Genomic DNA, 21,635 nt, shown 5'->3' on the forward strand with positions numbered 1-21,635 from the left:
CAGTGACGAGACGTGTCCCACTGGACCGGATGCTTCTCACAGGGCAGGGGGATGGAAACTGGCTGTTTATGGACAATACACCACCTACAGAATTAGACAAATAAAAGTTACTAGAACATTCCATGTTTCTGGTTTCTTGTGAGAAATGGGAGACTTTGTGCATGTCAGGTCCATATTTCAGCCTGGCCAAAATCGAGTGGACCTGCCATAAGCCGCTACTACTCCTCTGACACCAAGATCACTTTACTCAATGACATTGCTCGACTTGCTCCTACAGACTGTTCCATTTGTAACCTCGGGGAGCAGGGAACAGTCAGAGAAAAAGTCAGGGAAGACAGGTGGGGGTCGGGTGTGCAATAGACAGCACATCAGCTCTGGGATCAGAGCAGCTTGGGTCCAAATCCTGGCCCCATCACCTCCTAGTGGGAGGCTGTGAGCAGCTTCCTGAATCAGTGCTCCCACTGTTATTTTTAAAAGATATTATCTGGCCATAGCTACATTTGCAGTGAACAAGCATTAGGTATAGAATTTTCTAATCACTATGCTGTACACCTGAAGCTAATGTGACATTGTGTGTCGACTATATGTCATTAAAAAATTTAAAATAAAAGACATCACACGAGGCATGCTTCTTAAGAGGCACAGTACCTGGCAGGCGAAGTCCACCGTGGTATTTATTATTATTATTATTATTATTATTATTATTATTGCCTACTGCCTAAGGAGTATTTATTGAATCTGGCAGAAACTGGCAAGCCATGGTGGGGTGCTGAGCAGGAGGGTGATGTGGGAAATGTGCATTTCACGATAGGTGCCCCTGACAGTGATGTGCAGGGCAGACGGTAGGTAGTAGGAAGGGGTGGGGGAGAAGGGAGGGGGGGACCAGTTAGGTGTGGAAAAGAGAGAAGCTGGCTCTAAAGGCTCTAGAGTTCATAGGCCTGGGGCAAGAGTACCAATGGAGGCTTACACATTTTTGCCATTATTTTTAAGAGTTAGTTATATATGCAGCTAAGAAACTGTTAAATAAAATATGTTCTTGGGTGGCCCAGGTGGCTCAGCGGTTTAGCGCTGCCTTCAGCCCAGGGCATGATCCTGGAGACCCGGGATCGAGTCCCACGTCAGGCTCCCTGCGTGGAGCCTGCTTCTCCCTCTGCCTGTGTCTCTGCCTCTCTCTCTCTCTCTCTGTGTGTGTGTGTGTGTGTGTGTGTGTGTGTATTCTCATGAATAAATAAATAAAATCTAAAAAAAAAAAGAAAGAAAATATGTTCTTCTGTCTGGATGCGTATAGTTCACAACAGCCGGGAAGGTCAAGTTCAAATTTGGGATTCTCCAATTCATTGTAGCTCTAGCATTGGAGGAGTGCCTCTCCTTCCCGGCCTGAGCCTGTGGCCGGACCCCTCTGCTTTTTCCACAGCCAGAAATGCTGGGAGGCTCCCGCTGGTACACCCAAGCTCTGACTACCCGGCCCCCCATTAGCCACCCTTGGCCATTCTTATGTCTGGGGGGTGTGGACCCCGAGTGTCCTCTCTGGGAGGTAGAAGGGAGGTTAGGTCCTCCAGGGGAGAGACCTACACAGGCTGGGGAATGGGCACAGGCCATTTGGGCAGAAACTTCCAGGGTCCCCTAGGTCACGATTTAGCAGAGGCATTGGAGTCTTCCCAATGGCAGGTGGATTGAGGGAGCAGCAGGGGGCTCCTGAGCCCTTGGGGGAGAGGGAGGGGTCCCCAGGAAGAGGGGCCTAACAGGTGGGGCGGGGGCAGGCGGCTACCTTTGGCGAGGGAGATGTTCCTCAGCGCGATGGAATGCTCCCAGTCCTTGAGGCGCAGGTCCTCGGTGACCGTGTTGAGCACGGCCAGCTCCTGCTTGAGCTGCAGCTCCATGCCCATGTGCACCAGCCGCATGCGGCGCGCGTCCTCGCTGGCGTTGCTCACCAGCACCTGCAGGTCCTGCAGCCGCGTGCTGTGCAGGGCCACGTCGTAGGACAGGCTGTGGTTGAGGCCGCGCAGCGCGCCGCCCACGTCGGCCAGCTCCTCGCCCAGGACGCCCACCCTGCGCGCCAGCCCGTCGAGCAGGCCGGCGTGGCGCCGCAGCAGCAGCTGGGTGCGGTTGCTCTCTACCTGCAGCTGGTAGAGCTCCAGCTGCGCCGCGTCGCTCTGCTGGCCCGTGCGGTCGCGCAGCAGGGCCACCGCCTGCTCGGCCTGCGCCGCCTGCGCCTGCAGCCCCCAGAGCGCGCCCTCCAGCCGCTGCACCGCCCCCGCCAGCGCCAGCAGCGAGTCCGACTGGTTCTGCAGCGCATCCTGCACCTTCCACACCTGCTCCGTCAGGTCCGCCTGCAGCGGAGCCTGCAGCAGCCGCAGCTGCAAGTCCCGGAAGCTCTCGTTCAGCCGATTCACGTTCCGAGTCAGCGCCTTCAGGTCGTCGGGGGAGCTCCGGGGCCTGGACACTGCGGAGGGGGGAGGGGGAGAGATGAGCTCCGCGGGGGAGGTGCCCCGGGCCCAAGAGGCAGGCCCCGCCACAGCCTGGCGTGCAGTAGGTGCTCAATAAACGACAGATGAAGGGAAATTAGAGGGTGACTTTGTTTGAGTGCCTTGGTAGATCCCGGGCACTGCGCTAAGTCGGTGGTCCCCAAACTGGGCTGCCCATTAGACTCACCTGCTCACGTGTCCCGCCCACAAAATTTCTGATTTTTTTTCCTTTTTTTTAAAAAAAATAAATTTATTTTTTATTGGTGTTCGATTTGTCAACATACAGAATAACACCCAATGCTCATCCTGTCAAGTGCCCACCTCGGTGCCCGCCACCCAGTCACCCCCACCCCCACCCCCCAACCTCCCCTTCCACCACCCCTAGTTCGTTTCCCAGAGTTAGGAGTCTTTCATGTTCTGTCTCCCTCTGATTGAACTGGTTTGGGGTGTGGCGTTCTTAAAAGAGCCCAAGATAATTCTAAGGGGCAGGCTAATTGTACTCATCTAACCATTATGCATGAGGTCTATCCATATGGCATTGTCATTTCTGTATGTTGAAAATGACTGGCTATCAGCAGTTGCACCTGGTAGCCCCTAAGATATTGAGGGCTAGCCTCTCAAGGCTGGGAGGCAGGCACCATCATTAACCCCCCTTTAGGGTGAGAGCTGTTGAAGTCACCCAAGGTAGAACAGCAAGGAAGCTCAGAAGCCAGGATTCCAACACACATCCAGAAGTGGGGTGCTTCCCTATAAGGCTGCTCCAGAATTGTTTGAAGAAACCATGCCAGCAGCAGAGTCAGCCAGGATCTAGGTAACACTCCCAGCTTCCTGATGCCAGGGTCCCACCCCACCCCCCACAACCCCCTTATTGGGGAGAGAGTCCCTCTGGGCAGGTACAGATGCTTTTATATACTCCCTACTGGGCCCCCTCCAATCCTTTTTCTAAATCCTCTAATTCCTTCCTCAAGCAAACAACCCATCTCAGTGACTTCACCCTTTCTCCTTAGAGAAGTTTCCTTTTCTTGGTGATAAGCAGCTATTTTACAATACTAAGGGGAGGGATGTGCATCTTAATTCCAATCCAGTAGAATTCCTCCTGGAAGCTTGTGGGCTGCACTGACTCAAGTACACCACAAACCCTGGTGCTGGGAGTCTTGGGTGCTTGTGATCAGTTTGTTGTGCATTGTCCAGGGCTGTACCCACCTCTGGTCTACATGAGAGAAATGGAAACAAACTAGTAGTAGAAGTGGGGGGACAGAGTCAGAGGTGGAGGTAGATGAGGCACAGGAGGAGCTCTGCCTCGGAAGTCTTGAAATGGGGAGAGCAGGGGCCTTCATCCACAGCCTGTTCGAACAATGAGAAATTGGGATAGGATAACTCTTCCAGAACCTCAGGTTTGGAAGGGGGCAGATAGCCGTGTGGGTGCTTGAGCCACTGGAAGACCAGCTGCTGCCGTACTTTGTGATGCTTCTGGAGGAACCAAGTCATTTCAAATTAGATTCAGAGACTCATAGCGCTAGGTGGAGCCTTGAAATCCCCATCTCAGCTTCCTGCTCCCCCAGAACTTTAATCTCCAAGAAAATCACATGCCAAGTGGTTACCCAGCCTCTGCTGATACCTGCCTCTCCGCCTTCAATTACTTCTAACTGTTGGAATGTTTTGCATTCTGTTCAGACTGGAGATTTGCCTTCCTGTAGTTTCTATCCACTAAGCCTGCCCTTTGGGAGTCATATAGAGCTCGTGAAATATTTTTTCCACAAGACAGCTCTTCACAATTTCAAAATTTCTGGTTGAAAATCTGCATTTCCTGCATCTGTTCTCTCCCGACTAGGTTTTAAACCTCCATACATCCTGGCCACCCTTCCCTGCACATTCTTGAGTGTGTCAACATCCCCCTAGAGGTGGTGTGTGATCCAAGTGTGGTTTTCCAAGATGTGGACAGACTGGGCAGATCATGGTAGCAGGATCATCTCCTTCACTCTGGACATGAGACGTCTCATGTGGCCCAAACTGCACTCTGTTTAGCTTCAGCTGGGCTTTTCAGACTTTGGCCATTGGATTTGGGTCTATGCAGTCCTTGGTGAAAATTTCCCACAGCTTCCAGACAAAAACACTGAGGCCAGGAAGAGTATAAGCGAACTGCCTAATGGCGTGCTTTCGGCCTCCTGGTCTAGTGCATTGCTCTGGGAGCTTAGCTGAAGAGTTGTCAATAGAAGTAGAGGTTCTGGGGGAATGAATCTGTGACCCAGTCACCACCTAAGTAACCACAGGAACTGTCTGCTGAAGAAATCACCATAGGCCGGGACTCAATTTTAAAACCAGCATGTTTGTCCAATATTCAACCCAGATTGGATGGCAAGTATTAGAGACGGAGCAGTTGGAACACAGCCCGATAATTTAGTGCCAATCCCTGCCCACAATGCCCCTGGAGTTCAAAGAGACACCGCAGCTTATCAGATGCAATAAAGAATGCTCAGAGCTTTGCAAGTTCTGCTTTGAAAACTGGGATTTGTGAGTGACTCAAAGGAACAGGGCAACCTCCTTGCTTTCACCTCCAGGCCTGCCAGTGGCAACATCATGAGGTAGGCAAGCTCCCTTACTCCCGCTCTCTGCAGGCTCCCCACCCCCTGCCCTCCACAGGCGGTACCCATGCCTAACTGGTGTCCTGTGCCCTTGGGGAGCCCTGGCCTTGCCCATCAGCTCCCCTCTTAGAATCTGGCAGTTCTTGGGTCCCCTCTCTCAGTCCAGGCAACTGAGCTGACACTAGCTCACACGAAAACGATGGACAGTCGGCTACTCCTTCCCTGAGAGTTCATTTGGGTCTTTTATTATTGTTCATGGCACAACCAGTATTAACATACACCCAAATGAAAGAAAGAAAGAAAAGTCTTCCACAAAGCACACTGGCTTTCTTTCTCTTGCTCCATCCATACACATCCCCAATCTTTACAGTTTGATTTCTGAGTTGCTTGTTTTTTCCCCCCTAATATGACTATTTCATAAGCATGTTCTAATCCTTCTCTCTGTCTTTTACAATTAAAACTTGGGTGGCCCCGTAGCACCCATCAAAGGAATGTGTTGTAATTTACCCATTCTCTTACTGTTGAATTTTTTTTTTCTATCATAGACAATAAAAGCAGAAAGGTCTCTCCTTGTTTTGAAAATATTCCTAACAATAAATTCCCAGAAGTTGGATTAGGGAATCAAAGGGTATAAACATTTTTGTGATTCTAAAAAACTCCAGCCAAATAACTTCCCCCAAAGTGATGCCTATTTATATGCACACTTATAGATGTTCTAGTGTGCCAGGTTAAACAGACCAGATAGTGCAACAAGTGCCACAGTCCTCATATTGTTAATGTTGCAGATATAAGACGGTACCTTGTCATTTTTTGTTATGTTAATATATGTGCATTTTAGAAGTGGCCTTTTCAAGGTAATGCATTAGCTTGAAGGAATGGTTTTGGCATATTAGGTACCCAGGCTAATCAGAACAGAAATTATTTGGAGGAGTAAAGAGTATCTGGGCATCAAATCATGCTGTATAAGCCCAGAGCAACCTCCCTTTCTTCGGGAATCACCCACCCCAAAAATGAATTATCTCTTTCCAACAGTCACAGTATGTTCTCAGCCCACACCACCACCACCACCCACCCTCTTCCCCCATTTAATTCCTTCCAGATGTTTGTTGTCCTCAACAGGGAACAATTCTTCCTTGAGTGTGACTCTCCTAATTCATGTTTATGCAAACAGTTCATTTATCTCTCTGCGTGGCATATTTTCTTTTAATGTGCTTTCATTATTCTTCAACTTTTATACTTCCCCAAAGGGGATGAGAAATCAGAGAGTAACAATAATCACTGGCATTTCCCGAGGACTTGCTATGTGCTTGCAATATTCTAAGGGCTTTTCACATGAACACAATCACTTACCGGCCCTATGAGATAAGTACTACTATGACCCCATATTCTGAACGAGGAACCCGAGGCACAAGAGATTAAGTAATTCATGGGGTCACACAGCCAGTAAAGGGAGGAGACTGACTTTGAGCCCTCGGAGTGTGGTTCTAGGGCTCCTGGCTCTTGGCCACTCTGCAATACCGCTAAAGGATAGAAGGCACAGAACAAATTTTTTTTTTTTTTTTTAACAGAGACATGCAGATATGGAATAAACTCTGAAGGTGGTGAGCTCCCCATCCCATCATAAACCCAGGCCGGAGTCAGGCTGCTCAGCAGTAATCATGTAGGCATTCAAATTTGGATTCTGATTCAGTATTGAGTGCTGAGTCCTAATTACGTGTAACTGCATGTGATTCTGTAATAATATATGATGAATGCATTAGGGTCTGCCTCAGGCTGTGCCCGGGGCTGGGAGGCTTGCTCACACACCTCTCCTGCAGCCCTCTTACCTGAGCAGCAATTGAACCTTGCGTTCCCACCCATACCTGGGCCTCGAGTTAGCCCTCTGATCCATAGTCATCCTTTATATTCATGAAAACAAAAATCACGTGCTGGTTAAGTGAAGATGCTCTGGATGTGACTGACCACGGGGGCTGCCTTCCCCAAATGCATCTGGCACACCTGTAAGGCCAGCAGGGCAGAGGATCCGTGTGTCGGTGGGGAGGAAGAAAGCTAAGCATTCTGTTTGATGTTTCGTGGCCTAAACCTTGGGCAGTGGTGTTCATAACCCTTTATCCTTGTATAAAAGTTCACATCCAGCACCTCACTTAATTTCCAACATAATTCACCTTGGGAGGTAGGCAGGGCAAGTATTCATAATTTCACGTAAGGAGGGGAGAAAAAGAGTCTCAGAGAAGTCAAAAGATTGCCAGAAGTATAAAATACAGATGAATCGGGGTCCTGTGTCCCTTAGTCTAGTATATCATCCTCTAACACCTTCTGCTGGGATTGTCAGCCACATGTGGAACTACCAAATAAGGGGAAGCAGGGCAGGAGATGACATTTATTAAGCACCTGCTGCATGCCAAACTCAGTTCTTATAAGAGACTCTTCCCGACGAAGTAAGAGTTACTATGCCCATTTTTCAGATGAAGAAGCTAAGGAAGGTAGCAGAGCATGAAAGCAGGCTCAGGCTGCTCTGTCTCTGAAACCCTGGGGGCTCTCCCACTTTTCCTCCCTTGCACAAAACAGCATAGGGCATCTGTTCCCCATCTTTCCAAGGGAGCACTGTTGGAGTGCTCCGGCAGGCCACCTGAGCAGAGGCCCTACTCCAGCCCACAAGGCGGGAGGACTAGTTAGTGGCTTGGGAGGGCACGCAGGGAAGTGGCATCTGAGCAGTCTGAGGGACGGTGGGCCATGGTGTGGGGGGATGTGGGTTGGGGACAGGTGCTAGAACACTGCTGAATGCCATGCAATTCTCCTGTGGTCCTCCTAAGTCTGCGGGCAGATAGTGTCACCATTTTACAGAAGAAAATACCAACACTAGAGATATTAAGTAACTGGCACAAGGCCACTCTGCTGCTCGTGGGAGTCCACTCTCCTTCCATTGCACCTTGCAGTCGTACTGCCTTGGGTTCATTTAGGCCCATGGCACTGAGGGAAGGCAGGCAGGTGGGTATGAGAATTCATAGATCATATACAAGGCACCTGTGAGAAAGGATGGGGCTGAAAGTGAGGATGTTGACCTAGCACCAAGAGGCAGAGAGGGGGCCTCCTTTCAGGGGGTCTGTAGAGCTGGCTGGAATTTGCTGAGCTCTGGATACACGTGACTTTAAGAGAAAATGAACTTAAAAGTGGAGCTCCACACCTTTATTAGGGTTCCCCTGACTCCAAGATGTGGGAGAGAACCAGGGCCAGCCTCAGGGCATTACCCGTGCAGGCCCCCAGGGCTCCAGGCTCAGAAGGACACCGTGCGGAGGGCTTCATACTCTGCAGTCACCAGCTGGAAATTTTGAGAATTTTTTCTTTGAGTTTGTTTAAGTGAAGTCTGATGGGGCCCTGGCACCTCAGCTCACATGCAGCCCCACTCCAACCAGCCTGGGATGAGGTCTCGGCCTCTCACTCCCCAGGGGGCCCTGCCATCCTCTCTTCTACCCCCATGAGGATGTCAGGGTCCAGTCACTTCCCATGAGGATCTGTAGTCATGCCTGAAAATCCTTATGCCTGTTTTTGTCATTGTAAACAGCAAATAAAAACCTACATGACAGGTGGAGAGACAATAGGAGGTAAAAAACCCAGCTTTTTTTTTTTTTTCTTGCTTCTGAACCAGAGAACCCTACATTTTCATTGTGCACTGAGCCCTGTTTATGTAGCTGGTTCTGGAGAAAACTAACAACTGTTTATCCTCTGGGGCCCATATAGCAACCCTATGAAGAGGCAAATCCCAGGCAGGTCTGTCTTAGCTGCCTGGGGCTACCATAACAGAATATGGAGCCTGGGTGGCTTAAACCACAGATATTTATGCTCTGGTTTTGGAGGCTGGAAGCCTAAGATCAAGGTGCCAGAAGGGTTGGGTTCTTCCGAGACCTCTCTCCTTGGCTTGCAGACGTCTGTCTTCTAGTTATATCCTCATGTGGCCCTTGCTCTGTGTGCATATCCCTGCTGTCTCTTCCTTTTCCTATAGGGGCACCAGTCCTATTGGATTAGGATCCCACCCTTATGACCTCGTTTAACCTTAATTACATCCTTAACGTCCCTATCCTTAACGTCCCTATCTCCAAATGCAGTCACACTGGGGGGGGGGTAGGGTTTTGACATATGACTCTGGAGGCAGGGGCAATTCAATCCATAATGGTGTCCTTTAACACCCCAGTCACCAGGAGCTGCATAGGCATAGAGAATGGGTTTCTGCTGCCCTCTTGGGGGTACAGAGAGTAACATTTAGGACTAGTATATGTATGTAATCGACTCTTCCAAGCAGTTGTGCAGTGAGAAGTGACCAGAACAAGGCAGATTTGCAAGATGACTGTTGAGGGGAGCAGGTTGTTCATACTGTTTGAGGTTTCTTTTTTTTTTTTTTTTAAAGACTTTATTTATTCATGAGAGACACAGAGAGAAGCAGAGACACAGGCAGAGGGAGAAGCAGGCTCCATGCATGGAGCCCGATGTGGGACTTGATCCCAGGTCTCCAGGATTACGCTCTGGGCCGAAGGGAGATGCCAAACTGCTGAGCTACCCAGGGATCCCATGTTTGAGGTTTCGAAGGCACCTCCAGGGAGAGATATCCAGGAGGCTGTTGGAATTGGAGAAAGTCTGAAGCTGGAAGTACCGGTTTGGTAATCACCAGTTGTACATAAATGTTGATGTCATGCCAGTGAATGAGGTCAACCATGATGGGAGGACAAGTCTTGGGATGGGGTGGGTGCCCCAGGGAGAGAGGGGAAGACCTGCTGCTACTGATGAGCATTAACAGATACTCTGTAACGTCACCTCAGACAATGAGCATCCCCTGTGCAAGGGAGGCACATGGTCTTCCAGTCTTCTCCATATCCAAGTGCTGAGTTTAAAGCACTCAGTGAAGGTTTTTGCCAACCCTGGAGAAATAGCCACGTAGCTAAATATCCTCACATTTGTGGCTGGCAAAGAGAGAGATGAGCCAGGAAACAATGCTCGGCCTTCCAAGGGGCTCTGCATGGCTCTCATTCCCTGGGCCATCTGCCAGGGGACAATCACTTATAGATGGATGGGACAACTTCCTGGCAGCCCCAGATACCAGGTGAGCTGTTTACCTCTATGGGAAATCTGTAAGGTCCTATAAGAGATCCTGAAAGGACTGCCTCAAGTATTATGGTCAAACTGGTCTCTCTTCCTGGAATGTCTTGTTTTTCCATAACTGTCTTTTTTTTTTAAAAAAATATTTTATTTACTTATTCATGACAGACACAGAAAGAGAGGCAGAGACACAGGGAGAGGGAGGAGAAGCAGGCTCCAGGCAAGGAGCCCCATGTGGGACTCCCTGGGATCAGGCCCTGAGCCGAAGGTAGATGCTCAACTGTGGAGCCACCCAGGCATTCCACTATTTGTCTTAATCATCACTCAGTTCACATCTCTTCTAAGAAGCCCTCCCAGATGGGCACCTGGGTGGTATGGTGGTTTAGCTTCTGCCTTTGCCTCAGGTCATGATCCTGAATCCTGGGATCGAGTCCCACATCAGGCTCCCCTTGGGGAGCCTGCTTCTCCCTCTGTCTATGTCTTTGCTCTCTCTCTGTGTCTCTCATGAATAAATAAATAAAATCTTAAAAGTAAAAAAAAGAAGCCCTCCTAGAGCCTTCTTTACTCCCAGTTGGATAGAATTTGTTACTTTTATCTTTATTATACTAATAATTACCATAAAATGCAATTCCAGAGCTAATCATACCCATCAGCCACTCTCATTATCCTGAGAATTCCAGCAGGGCAGGGACCTGATGTATTTACATAACCTTGGCATTTGTTTAAGGAATTGAGTGTGCAAAGCACAGGTAGGATTTAAAAGAAAATAACTCCTTTTTTTTTTTTTTTTTACTATACCTTAAAATTTGAGTATTGTAGTGGATTGAATAGTGTCCTCTCAAATTTATGTTTACCTGGAGCCTCAGAATGTGACCTTCTTTGGACCTATCTAAAGATATAATGAGTTGAGATGAAGTCTTACTGTTTTAGGGTGGGCTCTAAGCCCAGGGACTGGCATCCTTATAGAGGAAGAGGATACACAGATACACAACATGAAGCAGAAGGCCAGGTGAAGATGGAGGCATAGACTGGAGTGATGTAGGCACAAGAGTAAGAACACCAAGGACTGCTGGCAGCCACCAGAAGCTTGAAGAGATGCATGAACTGGAATCTCCATCAGAGCCTGCAGAAGAACTCAACCCTGCTGGTGCTGGAGTCTCACACTTCAAGCCTCCTGAATGGTGAGAAAGTGTGGTACTTTGTCAGGTAGCCAAAGGAAACTAATACAGGTGTCCAAGGCTTGGTAGTTCTTTTGGTGTCAAGGAACAGATCGAGGCAGGAATGAGGTGTCATTGAAGGGAGGGAAACGGTCAATAGGAGGTTTACCAAGAGAAGAGAACATGTGCTGCTATGAACTGAATGTTTGTGCCCTCCCACCCCAAAATTCATGTGGGAGCCCTAATCCTCAATGTGATAGCATTTGGAGGTGGGGTCTTTGGGAGGTGATTAGGTTTAGATGAGGTCCATGAGGATGGGGACCTCATGATGGGCTTAATGTCCTTATAAGGAGAGAAAGAGACCCCATGAGGACATAGCACAAAGACAGCCATCTGCAAACCAGGAAGAGAGATCTCACCAGAACCCAACCATGCTGGCACCTTGATCTCAGACTTCCAGCCTCCAGAACTGTGAGAAATAAATGTCTGTTGTTTCAGCTGCCCAGTCCATGGTATTTTGTTATACTAGCCTGAGCAGAGTGAGACAGGGCCTTCAGCAGGTGGTCTGAGTGTAGGACCAAGGCCACGAACAGGCAGGGTGAGTCTTGAGCTAGCCACATGGGTGTCATCCAAAAGGACCACCTGCAGGATGGGGGCATCTCAGCCCTGAGATAAGTCAGCGAGCAGGACAGTAGGGCACAGCCTCAAGGGGAAGAGCCAGGAAGGGCGGGTGCTATGCAAGCACCAAAGCAGAAGCCAGGGCTGGAGCTAGAGGCACAAAGGAATGGAGATAGCTGAGACTGAAAGAATGTGAGCGGGTCAGGATCCCAGGACAGCTGGTGGTACAGAGTCAGGGTGCACCCAAGAACCTGGGCCTGCAGGGACACATCTGGATTCTAAAACTGGCCATTCACCAGATGGGGTGGGGTGGGGTGGGGTAGGGTGTTTCTCAATACCACCTGCTCTCGGCCACATGTGGGCATGGGAAGCACTGAAACAGGGGAAGTGAGCAGATGAGGAAGGGGAGTATTGGGGGGTCCTTATGACCAATGAGGAGAACAACTGATCAGTAGACTTTTGGTGAGTGAGCTCTATCTATCTATCTATCTATCTATCTATCTATCTATCTATCATCTATCTATCTATCTTTAAGTACCATACACCCTTGTTTCTGGCTCAGCAGGATGCCCAGGATAAACATTTCCAGGTTGGACATGAAATTCTTCTTTGCTTGTGGCCCCACTAGCCCCTGCAATATATGAGGGGGAGTCAGGAGCTTTGAGCTACAGCTCAGAACAACACGAGGCCCCTTGAGAAAGAAGCCAGACACACTATCTTTGCACAGGTGGCCTGTGTTTTCTGATGCCCTGTCAGGCTGGAGACTCATCAACCAATGGCTCCCAGGGTGAGACAAGTTTTGCCAGCTGAGGTCTGGTATCCTGAATGCCTACCTGCATTGGCCTTTATCAGCTCATAGACATGCAGGTGTCTCTAACTGAGCAAGCAAAGGTAGCCAATTCTGAGTCTCCTATGCAAGGTCCAACAAACAGGCAAATGACAGGGACCACCTGCCCACTGGAATTGGCTGCAACCAAGATGCACAGCCTTTACAAATAGATCCTGTCTCTGGCACACTGGTTAGCCCAAACTGAACTGGGGGATCCACAGAATGCATGCTGGCTAGCAGCCATCTGACGGCCATAGATGCCATATTAGGATGCCCTGGTACAACTTCAAAGGAAGAAAAACCCTACCAATGTATTTATTACTTTCTGCAAAGATGTGTCTGGATACTCTGTGATCCTGGCACAAAGGTTCCCTTTGGTGGTCCAAGCAGATAGTCTCTGATAATTCACTGCGGATTACTGTGGAAATAAGATCCAAGATGAATTATAAATCAAAAGGCTCCTATTGAGGGGACTGTCCCCAGGATTCCCATTACAAGGCTAGGGCATCTGAAATCATTACCAGAGATGTCAGGAAACTCAGCGTTTCGATTACATGCATAGGTCTAATAGGAAAGAGACTAACTCTTTGTGAATTCACAAGTGGAATTAGGGACTTGCTATTTAGACCAACCTAGTGTCTAACATAGAACCTTGAACCCAGTATGTGGTCAGTGAATAAGTTGTCAATGACTAAGTGAATGGTTTAAAATGGAGAGCATCTACCTGCATCTCTTTTCAGAATTAGAGGGGCTTGGCTGAGCAGAGACGGATGGAGCAGCCCTTGGACCCTGCCTCACACTATCAGCCTACATTTCATCCACCCAGAGCCACAATGATCCATTTCTAGACTGGTGAAACCTAGTAGCACCTCACTTCATCTACACTCTCATCTCTTGCTTTCTACCTCCAAGGCATCTATGACTTCTCAGAATTGTGGAAACCACCTGGATCTCATCCAAGAAATGGCTTTGAAACTGAGGGGAAATCTGACCTATGGGGTCAGGGTCTGGTGGATAAATGCTCTTCACAATGACAGGCAATTCTGTAGCTCCTACGACATAGCTCATTAGAAGTCCTGACAGGACTGACCCCCAGTGGCTAGGACACATCCTTGTGTTTGCTTTCCCTACTTTCGGATCTTCCCCATCCTCCACTCCTGCTTGCCAGGATCACTTCTCACAATAAACTTCCAAGCCCATGTCTCAGGCTCTGATGTCCGTATCCCAGAATAAAACAAGAGGCATCCTTTTCTCCCTCAGCACTAAGGGGCTGGCTCTCTCCCTTTCTTCTTCTTCTTCTTCTTCTTCTTCTTCTTCTTCTTCTTCTTCTTCTTCTTCTTCTTCTTCTTCTTCTTTCTTCTTCTTCTTCTTCTTCTTCTTCTTCTTCTTCTTCTTCTTCTTCTTCTTCTTCTTCTTCTTCTTTCTTCTTCTCCTCCTCCTCCTTCTCCTCCTCCTCCCCCTCCTCCTTCTTCTTCTTCCTCTTCTCTTTGCTTCTTGATTCCCCATTGTCCCAAGAGGCCACAGATAAGTTCAAAATTAGGATATTCATTTTTCATTCATGCATTCATCCAATACACGTGTGTGAGGTACCGACTCACTGTATGGGTCTGGGTGATAATAAATACAGAGAAATCTAGAATACAAGCTTTCCTATCAAAAAACTTATCATTTACTTAGGAGAAAACAACACACCAAAGGAAACCTGTTTAAAATTATTCTGTTCTAAAGTGTCTTAAGATGTTCATTGGGAAGAGAACATGTTAAACCCAACACTAAGATTATCTGAAGTAAGATGGTTGCGATTAGTGTAATCCGTGGACATTCTTCAGTAGTCAGGAGGACAGGGTTCTGTTTATATTTTGTCAGATGCCTCTATCAGCAATGTAGAGAAGGAACTGGGAAGGTCAAGAACTCAAGGAGGGAAGCGGGGTAGGGACAGAAGTGGTCCTGGTGACAAAAGAAGGTCTAGAAGCAAGTAAGGATGGAGAGAAGTGACACACACAAGGCATGATAAAGAAATAAGATTGTCAGAACTTGGTGGCCTTTTGGAATTGTACACTGGCAAAGAGGAAGGCTTCAATACCATTGAATGACATGGCATCTGGTGACATGCAATCCTCAGCCCTGTTGAGTCAATACACAATTGATGACTAACAGCAGATGACCAAAGCTGGTGAGAGTAATGTTGCAGATGGCAAAATCAAGATTCATGGCAATCTCTTGGGTTTCCTCCCTCTTCGGGAGCTTTGTACTATCACTTTACTATCACTCAATAGACTTTGCTTTGCTAAATAAAAAGAAAATCAAAATTCAAAATTACCATAATAGATGTAAATTCTCAGCTGAAGGTAAGAGGATTACATGTAACAGAGACAAATGGTCTCTTTTTACGGTCAGACTCTGAAAGAGTCTGGATCCCACATTAGTTAGCTTGTATTTGTCAGGTTCCTACCTATACCTTAGGCATTCCTTGCACCTCATGCCACTTAATCCTCAAAATGACCTGTGAAACAGGCATTGTTTGTTATCCCTATTTTAAAGTTGGGGTAGCTAAAGGTTATAGAAATTAAGTAAATAGTTCAAGGTTTTAGAGCCAGGGAGGGAGGCAACTCAGAATTGAGAGCCCAGGTGTTCTGATGCCAACTCCAGAGTCTCTTTCTTCACCAGAATCCCCTCTTGGCTTCACATCATAGAGAAGGGAAAAACAGGCACTATGAAAAAAAGTGGTACGATGCTATAACCAAGTGTTGTAAATAAGATTACTGCTTGTGGTTATCCTAAGCTGCACCTTAAATCACCCTGCAAGCTTCAGTGGGTCATCCAGGGACGGACAGGACTACTAAACATTCTCCTCATGGATGACTTTGTTGTTCTTTCTCTCTCTCTGGTCTTTATTTTATTTATTTTTGGCTGGGAAGATAAGTTTTTGAAAACACAAGTAAGTGGTGTAGTAGTCTGCTCGGGCTGCCATAACAAAATACCACAGGCTGGGTGGCTTAAACAACAGGCCCTTATTGCCTCATGATGCTGGAGGCTGGAAGTCTGGGATCATGGTGTCTGTGGGGTTGATTTCTCCGAACGTTTCTCTTTTTGGCTTGGAGATGGCTGGGTTCACCCATCTTTACGTGGTCTTCCCTCTGTGTATGTCTGTGTCCTCATATCTTCTTCTTCTTCTTTTTAAATATTTTATGTATTTACTCATGAAAGATACAGAGAGAGAGGCAGAGACATAGGCAAAGGGAGAAGCAGGCTCCCCAAGGGAGCCCGACGGGAGACTGGATCCCAGGACTCTGGGATCATGACCTGAACCAAAGGCAGGCGCTCAACCACTGAGTCACCCAGGCATCCCCCTAATCTCTTCTTCTTATAAGGACACCAGTCATATTGGATTAGGGCCCATCCTAGTGACTTTATTTAAAGACTGTATCTCCGAATAGAATTCCATTCTGAGGTCCTGGGATTTAGGGCTTCAACATAGGAAATCTTTAGGGAAACACAATTTAACCTCTAACAAGTGTTCAGTGAGGCCCTTTAATGGAAATGAACTGGAGGATATTGGGGTGGACAGTAGAGGTGGCCATTGATCTCCAAGCCTTAGTCATGATTTTAGATAGAAGAGGCCCCACAGACTCAGGAGAACCTAAAATGTGGACAGCATGAGTCTCATGGGGCTAGGTTCCAACTTGGGAGCTCCAGCTACCAAGTGCTTCTTCAAATTGCTGCTGCTTGTGGGTCATGTGCACTTGGGATCTGACAATTCTGCTTAGAAAATTTAAAGTTTTTTTGTGGGCAATCTTCTCCACAGTCCAATGAGGCTTGTTGGTCCATTCTTGCAGTTAGTGGGAGGAGTGGCCTTCGAAGACTTAGTCATTGAATATAGTTATAGAAAAAATAAAAACCAAATCCAAAGCCAGTTTTCAAAGCACACATGGAAAATGAAGTCCCTTTTAGCGAAAAGTGACTTGCCCAATGATATGCAGGTTTTTCCTAGTGTATCATTTCATCTATGTCGGCATCTAAGCTAAAGTCTTCATTGATATACAATATGATAAAACCCCTAATCTGTAATGACACAGCACAAGAATAAGGAGTGTAAATACCACTCTTCTAGGGCTCAGAGTTGATCTTACCCTGGCAGTTTTCATTGTCTTGAAAAGTAAAGGGAAAAAGACCCTAACTTGCTGGATTTCACTTCACCCATGACCCTTCTATATAAATGTGGTGACTCCCCATCACAAAACAAAAGTTCCTTTCTAGAATCTCATCCCATCTGAGCTAGCAAATTGACCATTTATGTATTTTTAAAAACAAATACATGGCTTGAACTTTATTAAGAACAGACATGAGATAATTTCAGCACTTATTGCAGAAATATCCTCTGCCTATGTAATAATCAGGTCCAGAATGATTAATAAGAGGGGAAACTTTCACTGATTCAGCACTTACTGACCACGAGGCATTGTGCTGGACACTCTACCACATACAGACTATTTGATACACACCCAGATCTTTTAATTTTTATAGCATTCCTCAGAGATAGATGTCATGGAGAAACTTATGGTTTTTGATCTACAGGCCAGCTACTCACATCAATGTGAAAATTCCATGTATGGGGCACCTGGGTGGCTCAGTTGGTCAAGCATCCAACTCTTGATTTCAGCTCAGGTCATGATCCCAGAATCATGAGATTGAGCCCAGCATCATACTTTTCACTGAGCATGGAGTCTGCTTAAGATTCCCTCTCCCTCTCCCTCTGCCCCCAGCCCTGCTGCTCATGTGCTCTCTCCCTAAATAAATAAATACAGTATTTTTAAAAATTATATGTATGTGGTGGAACCGGCATTTTTGTGTGTGTGTTCCACTACCTTAAATAGCATGCTTTCTCTCTGCCTCGCCCAAGACTGGGCTCATGGTTGGACATTGGAGAGATTACTTGTGTGGCTTTACAAAGACTATCCAGGGGCAGGCCACTGTATCAGACCTGAGGTCTGTTCCTGCCAGGTGTGGGCAATCTCTTTCTCAATCTGATAGCATCGTTCCAACCTCCAAGCTCCCTTTGCTGCGTCCCCCAGTGGGACCTCTTATCCTTGTCCTTGTGACCCACAAAGGTACATTGCAACTCTCAGCAGGAACCAGACAAGCGACTGGCAACATCCGGCCTGAAAGTTACCTTGGTGAGCACCTGGATACCCCACTGTACTTCACAGTTAAAAATGGAGTCCTGGACAGAAGAACCTTCTTGCCCTAGCTCAAGACAGAGGTATAGATGGGCTATCTGTTGAGCTGGATGGAAGAAGAGAGAAAGCTACTATCAATGGGTGTCTAACCCAGTACCAGACTGTGGGCTGGGTATTTTCACGTATCTAATCCCATGTGATGCTCTGAGATCACTGTTCATATGTTCAGTTTTAGTGAGAATGTGTTCTGTATTGTAGAATATATATATTAAATATGTATTATAATTATATAAAAATTATGTGTTATATGTAATATATAATATATGTATACATTGTATATATATGTTGTATATATCATATATAATGTACACACATTATCTATACACAATGTAATAGTATACATCATGTAGATATACTATATAACATATATGATGTATAATATATACATCATATTTGTTATACCTAATGTATACAAATGTTATATTTGTTATAATAATGTATACATTATTATATGTATGTATGTAACTGTTTCCTGTAAATTATGGTTTGACATCTTAAGAAACCTTTCTAGCTGGGAAGAAACTGCTCCTCCTGGATCTAGGCAATTCTTAGAAGTAGGAAAGGCTCAGCTGGGAGCATACCTTTGATACCCAATCTGGAGTCACCTCTCCTCTACCTGGCCCCAGAAGCAATCTTTCTCTGCCTTCCTCATCCTAGGGCCAACTACGAGGCAAATAGAGACCACCTCTGTAGCCTAAAGTCCACCAAAATTATTCAAACTAGCCAATCCTAAATTATTTACCCTGCCCTGCCTTGCCTGTCTCACGGAAACCACAATAAAGGCCATCCTCTAAAGTTCCCATCATTCTAGTCTTGCGCCGCCTGACCACAGTGGTGTCTCCCCTCGAGGCCTTGTGTGGGCTCCACACCTCCTGTCTCAGGGACCTGTTGCATACACTAAACTTTGTTTTCCTGATCTTCTCCTCTGCCTCCTCTTGTGGCATCACCTGACTGACCATTTTGTAAAAAAAAAAATACAAAATACGTTCACATGTCCAGCTTTGCAGGCAAAGCTTGTAGAGATTTGGCTCACTCAAGATGACACTGCCAGTAATGACAGATCCAGCCTGAGCCCCCTGCTATCTGCTTTCTGCCCTACACCCAGTACACGGCCACCCCTCTCGCTCTAGCAAGAAGCTACTCCAGGAGCCACACGAGTCTAATTCCATCCCTCTAGTCTGCCCCCAGCCATAGTCACATGAGGCCCTAAGCCGAAATCAGCAAGGACAGCAAGCGTATTTCTCTATCTTTCCAGACAATTTGTTCCACAAATGTTTGTTTTCAAACAGCTCAGTATCAGTCCCCCAGGGTTTCCACGCAGCTCTCTGGTGGAGTGGTGTGAGCTTCTCCCTGTTGGACGATTTTCTCAAATCCATCTTTCTTCGCTTGTTGAGCTTGTCATAAAGTATTTTAAGGAGGTTGGAAATCATTCTCACTAATAGGCATGTAAGGAATCTGGGCCACACTTGCCAGGAATCTAGGCACTTACTGGGTTTCCTCTTTTCCAAACATGAGGCTGGCTGCCCCCGTGTCAAATCTCTCACATTGCTGTTCCTCAAAAATCAGGCTTACGGTGCAGTAAGATGCTCTGAGCTGAAAATGTCCTTAATGAGCATTTACTTCTCATTTTCAGATTAGGAAATGAAGGCTGAGAAAGGTGATATGAAATGTTCCAGGTCATTTAGATGGTGGGTGGCAGAAGCAGGTCTAGTATGCATATTTCTTGAAACCCAAGTCACATCTCTATCAGACCATACTGCTATCCAGGACACCAGAATTCTCATCCATCTAATCCATCCATTTACCACCCATGAAAATCATCATTGACAATAATGCAAGAAGCATTTCCACCTAAACAGAGAGAGCTTTTCCAATTAAAAACCTTGACACTAAGAGTTACTTTGAAATATTAATTAGTTCCCCAGAGCACCTTGAATTATTAGGTTGGATATCCCTAGTATTGCAAAAGAGATCTATGAAATCGTGCCAGTGATAATCATCAGTCACAATATGATATTATGTGAATTCACAGCCTTTCTACAATAGGGAAAAATTTTAATGACAACTTTAAATATACTATAATAAAAAAAAAACATTGCCTACATGTCATGTTTACAATCTGTTTCAAAAACTAGCAGCTTTGTGTGAAGTACAAAAGATTACTTAAAAGTAGAAAAATTAAGTTTTTCATAGATTCTAAGAATTGTATGGGCCCTTTGACACATTATAAAAGAAGGAATATTGAATTTAGAATCCAAAGTACTGGGGCACCTGGGTGACTCAGTGGTTGAACGTCTGCCTATGACTCAGGTCATGATCCCAGGGTCCTGGGATCGAGTCCCACATGGGGCTTCCTATGGGGAGCCTGCTTCTCCCTCTGCCTCTCTCTGCCTCTGTCTCTATATTTCTCTTGAATAAATAAATAAAATCTTAAAAAAAAAAAAAAAGGACTTCAGGGTCCTGCCCATCACTCAACTTGTTACTCTCAGACAAGGGAATTCATTCTGAGTCCCTTCCTTTTCATCTAAAAATAGAATTAATGACATCTACCACAAGAGGTTGCTGCCACTTCTAAAGAAAAGAATAAGCTTTAATTGAGCATTTACTATGGGCAATGCACTGGGTTACGTGTTTTATGCCGATACTATTTGAGAAAAATATGTGGGAAGAAAACCCCACATATATTGCAGATCCCTGTTCAAATTCAAACTGTTTGTATTCCCATACACTCTCCACTCCAGCCATGCTCCCTTTCTTCACTGATTATCAGGTTTGTGGGCACGCATAATCATCACGGAACATGGAACAAGGGTTTACATTTCACAAAGCACTGTTAGGCACTTTATCGTTTCCACGTTTGTTACTTTCTGGCAACCTGAACACACAGCTTTTTACCTCCGTCCGCAGTGTCTCCCAGTACTGTTCACCCTAGACCTGTAATCATTTGGTGCTTTGAAAAGAGATCCCAGAACATTGATTCCCCTCTTTCCAAACCACCACTAACCTTGTTGGCTCTCTCACTGTCTTCAGTGGGCAGATCAATCCTGGTAACTTGCCCTCTCCTCCCTTTGCTCCCCCCTCTGGCTATACTCCAAACACTGTCATACTTGGACTCAGAGCTGCTTTCACATGCCCCAAGCCTCCGAGGGAGTTTACCTACCTCTCCAGATATCAATGTTAAACCCAACGCAACTGCTTCTACCTCCTGTCTTGCGGTACCTCTTGAACTGCACAGTACTGCTAAAGAAGTGTGCAGGCTTGGCCCATTCTTTTGCTATTTGAATATACCTGGAGTTGAACTGCTTTGAGTGGGTTGGTGGGCTGGGGGAAAAAAAATCCCTTAGCTGTCATTCAAAACCTTCCTCAAGCCCCTTAATACCCAAGTTTGCTTTATCCCTCACTCTTTGAAGTAAAGCCGTACCTACTTTACCAAGATGATGAGAGCCACTTAGCATGAACTCTATGTCCTCTGTCCTTCATATCTCTCTGCATCCACATTGTTTCCTCTAGGATCAGTGGGGAAAGCATCCCGGTCCCTTCTCAAGGTAACCCACAGCCTCTGCATTCTATGCCACCCCTGCTAGCTCCCCACAGGAAGCCTGTAGGGGGAGATGCCTGTGATTCCTTCAAGGATTCATGCACAGCTGGGGTGCCCAGTG

General features: G+C 46.6%; 1 protein-coding gene across 2 annotated transcripts in view; it reads right to left on the reverse strand.

Annotated features, from left to right (window-relative positions):
* SCARA5 (scavenger receptor class A member 5) overlaps nucleotides 1-21,635 on the reverse strand; it is a 122,998-nt gene that overhangs the window by 46,401 nt on the left and 54,962 nt on the right. For both annotated transcript variants that reach the window (XM_055299926.1, XM_055299925.1), the window contains exon 4: nucleotides 1,769-2,443. In XM_055299926.1, the coding sequence (XP_055155901.1) occupies nucleotides 1,769-2,443 (675 nt within the window). The remainder of the gene's footprint in view (nucleotides 1-1,768; nucleotides 2,444-21,635) is intronic.

The sequence above is a fragment of the Nyctereutes procyonoides genome, unplaced genomic scaffold (assembly GCF_905146905.1).
Source record: "Nyctereutes procyonoides isolate TBG_1078 unplaced genomic scaffold, NYPRO_anot_genome, whole genome shotgun sequence".
NCBI classification, from domain to species: domain Eukaryota; kingdom Metazoa; phylum Chordata; class Mammalia; order Carnivora; family Canidae; genus Nyctereutes; species Nyctereutes procyonoides.